Genomic DNA, 7,166 nt, shown 5'->3' with positions numbered 1-7,166 from the left:
GACGCGCTTGAGATTTCAGCAATGAGACAGCGCCACCTGTCGGACATAGTCGTTATTTGTCTTTTTATGTACCTGCCAGGTGTAAAAGACATCTATCTATCTATCTATCTATCTATCTATCTATCTATCTATCTATCTATCTATCTATCTATCTATCTATCTATCTATCTATCTATCTATCTATCTATCTATCTATCTATCTATCTATCTATCTATCTATCAGTCAATTAAGCAACATCAGCGATTAAAGGAGTTCATCTCGCACTCGGACGTGCCTTACATCCAACTATGTGTTTTTACCCAGATGAATAAATCGAAGGGGCACATTCAAAATATAGCTTAGTGAAAGTTTCCTGAGCAAACAGCGCAGGAAGTGTTTTGCAAGATTGACATGGCTCCGCGGTGACAACTGGCCTGTTTTTACACCTTCCTTCTAAATAAGGAAGCGGCCCGTCGGGCATATGACCGCCGGTCCAATTTGGGAGCTGCCAACGAAGCCCATCATCACGCCTCATGTTCTCTCGCGCTCACTCTCCCCGGGGCCGCTCGCGTGGATTGACAGCGATTGAGTTTTGGCGTTCAAACTGACCCCCGGCGGCGGTGAGGTCAGCGTGATGTCATCCTGAAGGTGAGTGATGTCACCCTGAAGATCTCCCAGGCAAGGTGAGCTTGGATTTAGGTGAGTGTGTGGTGCTCCCCATCCAGAGAGGTGAAACATGGTAATCATCATCGCCGCCACCGCCACCAGCTCAAGCTCTGCCGCCCTGCTCTTCTCATCTGCCGAGGGGCTTATTGCGTTACACACTCGCAGCCCCGACCTGCCTTCCAAAAATAAGCCCCTGCCACCATGCCGAAAGAAGAAAAACAAGAGTGGTATTTTTAGGGGCATTAATTTTGACCACGTGCCCCGAGGGTAAACCGGATGGCCACTGCGCAAAGGTTCCTCATCAGTATGTGCGAGAGCAGCGGGCGCTGGACTTGGACTGCGGTTGTTCTGCTGGGCTTTCTGCTTGGGATCGTGACCTCCTACCCCATCTCGACCAGGACTAATGCAACTTCACTGGAGAAAAGGTGGGAGACTCTCTTCTCCCGCTCCGTTTTGGGGATGTCGGTGGAGAAATCGGACCTGAACTGGGAGAGTGAATATTTGCTGGGCATTAAGAGAGTGCGGAGGCTGTACTGCAACGTGGGCATCGGGTTTCACCTGCAGGTCCTGCCAGACGGAAGGATAAACGGTGTCCATAATGAGAACCAGTACAGTGAGTTGCATCCAGAAATGTCATGCATGACGCGTTATACCAGGGATGGATGATGACTGAATGAACAGCTCATTTTTTTTTTTTTTTAGAATATATATATATAGATATATATGCTAATTTAAATGTAGCCTATTTTAAAATTAATATTATTATTATTATTATTATTTTTGCATGTGTCCATCTATTAAAATAAACTCTAGTGTCAATCACTGCCGAATTTCCCGAGGCTCAAACATGACACGAATGCTTGGACGAATTTAGACGCCAACTAATTTTACACAGCGTCCATCTGCTTGTCGTACATGCCAGAACTGCAGGGCTTTTTTTTTCTTCATGTCACAGTATAAGAATTGAGCCAGCATGAGAGAAAATGCAGAACAAAGGCTCTGTGCATCTCCTGGATCCACCCACTCGTGCAGAACGCATCCTGCAGATTGAGTAAATGAGCTGCCCTGTGCCACATTGTCATGTATGTAACACTGATGTTCTGTTCAATCAGGTCTAATAGAAATCTCAGCGGTAGAGAGAGGAGTGGTTAGTCTATACGGCGTGAAAAGCAAGCTGTTTGTCGCAATGAGCAGCCGCGGAAGGTTATACGGAACGGTAGGTATGCCTGTCGTTTGATTTCATTGTATTGTGCAGAAAACGCCACTTCAGTCTTGCAATGTTAAATGGGTCAGTGACAAATAATAATTCATCTGGTCTGAGATTATAAAAATGCCAAGTTTAATTGCAAGTTCTTAAAGGTGTAGGCTAGTTTTTTTTATGTCTTAAGATGGTTTCATAAAAAAGTTTATGTAGACTGTATTTATTTAATGGCTCTAAAATGTCAAGTGGTGTAACCATTAAGATAAAGTTGGGCCTACTTAGATATTTTCTAAGGCCTATGTACTTTGAATGTGAATGTAGATAGGGCTACAATAAAAAACAGTTTTCAACAAACATCATAAATATCAAGACATTTTCTTACTTCGTTTGACTTGAACAAAATGTGCCTTTCCTTAACGGTCACAACGCCACCCGACATGTTTGACTCACAAAATATCGGGCCTACCGGTTCTCATTGCGAAACCGTGCCGATCTAGGCCAGTTGGCACAGTTACGGTTTCTTGTTTAACTGCAATGTGCTGGCGCTACGAAATCAGAATGTACATAACCTTGACTAAGACTGGTGACTGAATGCCTGATACTAGGTAAACATTTTAGCGAGAGCGATAAGGAGGATGTTAGCCACAAAAAGTGTAAAAGTTCCCAAAACAGCATTTATTGACATAAAATTAGACGAATAATAACCTACAGTGAATTGAAAAATGAATTTGAAGTTATCTCAAATACTTGTATCTCACTGACGAGAAAGACGTGTAGAAAACACTTTAGAAACAATTATCCAAACATCAAACCAACAGCTTGTAATCGTACCTTGCCGCAACGTTTTCATGTGGGAATGGAAGTAGAATCGTTCGGCACGATGGAGTAATCTTTTGATTCAAGCTGAAATCAAACAAATTTTAATGTAGCCTACTATAAAAAGAGAAAAGATTCTTTAAGAAAAAAACCAAAAAAAAACAAGTCATTGACCCAAATGCATTATTTATTTATTTTTTGCTGCCTTTGATTCATTTTGAAGTGCACACAGATATGAGCAGCATGGTCTGGAATATGTTATTTTCTTTGGAAATGTCTTGATTCCCCGGCTGCAGTTGATACATTCAGTCCATTGACTTGTCATTCATTTCTAATAACTGTTGGCTCATATGAGCTGTGATGTTGTGCATGGCTTCAATGTAAATTTGACCTACTTTGCACTTGGATTACTTGGATGCCAGCTCTCACTCTGAGTAACACATTAGCTCATTTGATGACATACACTCTTAAAAAGAAAGGTTCTTTATTGGCACTGATAGTTCCATGGAGACTTTCCATTCCACAAAAGGTTCTTTACAGTGAAAAAAGGTTTTAAGAAAAAATTGTTCTTTTTAAGAACTGTTCACTGAAAGGTTCTTTGGGGAACCAAAAATGGTTCTTCTATGGCATCACTGCAAAACCTCACTTTTGAAACCTTTATTTTTAAGAGTGTAGACAGAATCGTCCAACTAATTTCCTTCTCAACCTTTGTAACTACAGGGTCCTTCATTGTCAGTCGTTTGTGATAGTCAATCATTGTCGGTGGCAGCAGCTTCTACTTTTTTTATAAAACACAAATTAATTGTGAACTTAGAGATTTGTTTAGCATACAGACTATGTGCATGTTATTAACAGTTCCACATTTTTGTGCAAGCGATAAATCTCTATTGATAAAATCTGTTAATTAAAGTTATACTTAAAAGATTTATGCTGCTGGCACAGTCAGAGATCAGTTAAGCAGACAAAGTCATTTTTACGCAATAGTAGATAAAAATAGATAAAACTGATGGACTGATAAGTTTGGCTTTTCAGATGTTCAGCTGATTGGCATCTTCATTAGAAGCAGCATGGGCCTTGAAAATGAATCTAACCTTCAATCCTCATGCATGTTATGTGATGATTCTGAAAGATGTGGAAAAATTCATTCACACTGAGAAATTTTGAATTCTACAGAAACTGGAAATGACTTTTCTTAGTTAGATCATTACTGGTGTAAGATGAACTGCAGTGTTGCTTTGTGAGTTTTCCTGCACTTTACCCTAGTTAGTATATTGAGAGTATGTGATGGAGAAGTAGTGTATGGGGCTTAGAAGGAGGATGGGAGGAGTAATACCAAACTAACTATCTAATCCATACCATTTTTAGAGGGCCTTCCGTGACGAGTGCAAGTTCAAGGAGACACTGCTGCCCAACAATTACAACGCATATGAGTCTTCCATTTACAAGGGCTTTTATATCGCCCTCAGCAAACACGGCCGCTTGAAGCGAGGCTACAAGGCTTCCCCAGCAATGACTGTCACACATTTCCTCCCACGTTTATGAGCAAACCTGGCAATAACACAATAATTTGCACATGTTGGATGTTCTCGTAGGTAACCCAAACATGCTAAGAGGTGAACTGCAAAGAACTAAAATAACACTTACAGTATTTATTCTCGTTGAAAAAATAATAATATGTATATTTCGATAGCTTACTTTGTGTCTGAACTTTGTGTACATGCCATTCTTTGCTGCTTATGATTTCTATTATGAATATTATGAGAGTCGAGGAGTTTTTTTTGCTCTCACTTTTTATGGGTGCTTGCCATAACTGATGTAAACCTTACCCGGCATTGGACTAACATCCTTAGCTTTTACAGTGAAATGGATACTTTTTATTACCTCAAAGAGCCATGTCCGCATTGAAAAAAAGTTATGAAGGGAAAAACAAATATCAGTTTACTCTGATCTTCATCCGTTCCACCATTTTTCTAAGGAGATGAAAGCACTTATTTTTCATGATTAGGTGGTGCCTTAGCCTCTGCTATTTTGCCTCCCTTTATGCATGCAAGAACGAGGTTTTTGTTCCAAATTTAGATCAATAACCAAATAGACGACATTAAAAACTGATTGCATGTATCCTTATTGGGAGTTAAACTCAGAGAGGGCTATTTTACGCCTCGTGTAAATTCAGAATTTGACTAAAAGTCTGTGGACGGCTAGTCCTGAAAGGTTTGGGTGCTTCCATTTGAATGAATACTGATCAAGCTAGTGAAATGCACAGAATTGCATTAACCTTGAATTATGTGGCACGATTATATGATAGCATAGCTGTTGCTTAGTGATAAGAAAACTGCTGATTTGATTTATCGGATTAAATATAACGTGTGATTAAGCTCTTTTTTAATCATATGTATTGATATTAGTCAGTGGTGTCTATGTTTTAGGGCTCATTCACCAACATGTTGACTGCATACTTGAAGTCCACCTTAAAAAGTCTTTGGAATGTAAAAACCAATTCAACCGTCTTAATCTGTTCGAGATAACATAATCTGCGCATTACTTTATGTTTGAATATAAGCAACAGCACCTGTGCACACTCTTAAATTCCCAAGTCAGTTGACTTTGTCTAGACTAGAGAATTTGCTTCAAGCCGCACTTGAAATTGAATTGAACTTCAGTATTTGTAGGCATTCCCTTTCCCTCACCCCACTTTTTTTTAGTTATTCAGTTACAGGAATAGTTCACTCAAAAATTTTAATTAGCTGAAAATGTACCCTCAGATCATCTAAAATGTAGATGAGTTTGCTTCTTCATCTGACAAAAATTGGAGAAATTTAGCATTACATTACTTGTTCACCAATGGATCCTCTGGAGTGAATGGGTGCCGTCAGAATGAGTCCAAACAGTCTTTAAAAAAAATCTAAATAATCTACAAGTAATCCACATGATTCCAGTCCATCAATTAATGCACATTTGTAGTAAACAGATCCATCAAGATGTTTTTAACTTCAAACGAGTCCTATTATCCGTAGTATTGCTTGTTTTGTCCGAAGAGTTGTGTTGTCTGAAGAGAAAAATTATGATAGATCAAGCAAAGTTTACAAGTAAAAACAGTCCAAAACAATTAAAAAAGATGTTAACTGATGGACTGGAATCATGTGGATTACTTGTAGATTATGTGATGTTTTTATCAGCTGTTTGGACTCATTCTGACGGCACCCATTCACTGCAGAGGATCCATTGGTGAACAAGTAATGTAATGCTAAATTTCTCCAAATCTGTTCCAATAAAGAAACAAACTCTACATCTTGGATGGTCTGAGGCTGAGTAAATTTTCATTCTTGGTTGAACTTCTCCTTTAAAGAAATAAACTCTTTTAAATTCTAATAATGCTAAATTATTATTAGAATATTCAGTTAAAGTCTGAGGCTCTCATTTTCCATCTTCATTTTTCTTGCGGTCGCTGCTCACTGCAACAATCAAGATCTGTTTTTATCTTTGCAACTATACCCTTGAAACACGTGCGAAACACGTCATGTTAGAACACGTGTTGGATGTGTGTCGCAGCTGCAATGTGCAGGAGAGAATTAAAGGTTGTGATATTCACTGCAGTACTCACTAGTACATATTGACATTGATTTCTCTTGCATTACTGCTTCTACTTGACATTTTGAGACATCTTAATGATACAAAGGAGAAGGATGTTATTTTTTTATAAAAGTTATGGCTGGGATGTTTGAGCCAGGTACACTGATATTTAGAATATATACAATATGCTCATGGAGTGTGTTTGTGACTTTTTTCTTAAAGGTATATTTCACCCAAAAAGATTATTCACCCTCATGTCACTCCAAACGTGCATGCCATGTTGTCTTCTGTGGAATGTAAAAGAAGATATTTTGAAGAATGATTTGGACCCCATTGACTCGCATTATATGGGCACTTAAGAACGGAATTTACACGGGTTTAGAATGACATAAATAATGACAGAATTTTCATTTTCGGGTGAACTGTCTAAGCAAAATTAAAACTATGGTCTATGGCTATGGTCATTTTTGAATGTTCTGGAAATAAAGAAAGATTTTCAGCTGTACTATGTTGAAAATATGAACTATATATTAGTATTGACGGCTATGGATTTAAAATTCTCTGTACCCCAAATATGGCATGCAATGTGATTGCTTCAATGAAACTGTCAAAATTACTGCTTTTTTTATGTATGTGATGAATGATGTTAATTTATTGATATGTATTTCCACTGTACCCTGTCCTCTATCACATTTCTAATCTCTTTAAACTTAGATGAAATTAAAAGAACTTTGCATGGTTTTTAATGCAAAATGATGGACAGAAATGTGCATCTAGAAGTTAAGCCCTCTAAACTATTTCTCATGTAAGTTCCACCGGTTTCTTTGTACTGTACTTTGTCTCCAGCTTTGAAATGGCCCCATTTGCAGCTTGCGAGATGATTGTAAGGGGTGGTGCATGTGTGTGTGTGTCCTTGTACGTATGCAGCCTTTG

The 7,166-nt window shown here is 38.6% G+C and overlaps 1 protein-coding gene across 1 annotated transcript; it reads left to right on the top strand.

Moving 5' to 3' along the window:
- Positions 1 to 922: 922 nt before the first annotated feature.
- Positions 923 to 4,205, top strand: LOC306866497 (fibroblast growth factor 6-like; the record flags this gene model as incomplete). Its single annotated transcript, XM_079411738.1, has 3 exons — positions 923 to 1,259; positions 1,759 to 1,862; positions 4,029 to 4,205. The coding sequence occupies 3 exons, from the start codon at positions 923 to 925 to the stop codon at positions 4,203 to 4,205; spliced, it is 618 nt and encodes a 205-aa protein (XP_079267864.1).
- Between the last annotated feature and the right edge of the window lie 2,961 nt (positions 4,206 to 7,166).

The sequence above is a fragment of the Barbus barbus genome, assembly GCF_936440315.1.
Source record: "Barbus barbus genome assembly, chromosome: 48".
Lineage (NCBI taxonomy): Eukaryota > Metazoa > Chordata > Actinopteri > Cypriniformes > Cyprinidae > Barbus > Barbus barbus.
Note: the sequence above shows the minus strand (reverse complement) of the source record. Positions and strands in the feature narration are given on the sequence as shown.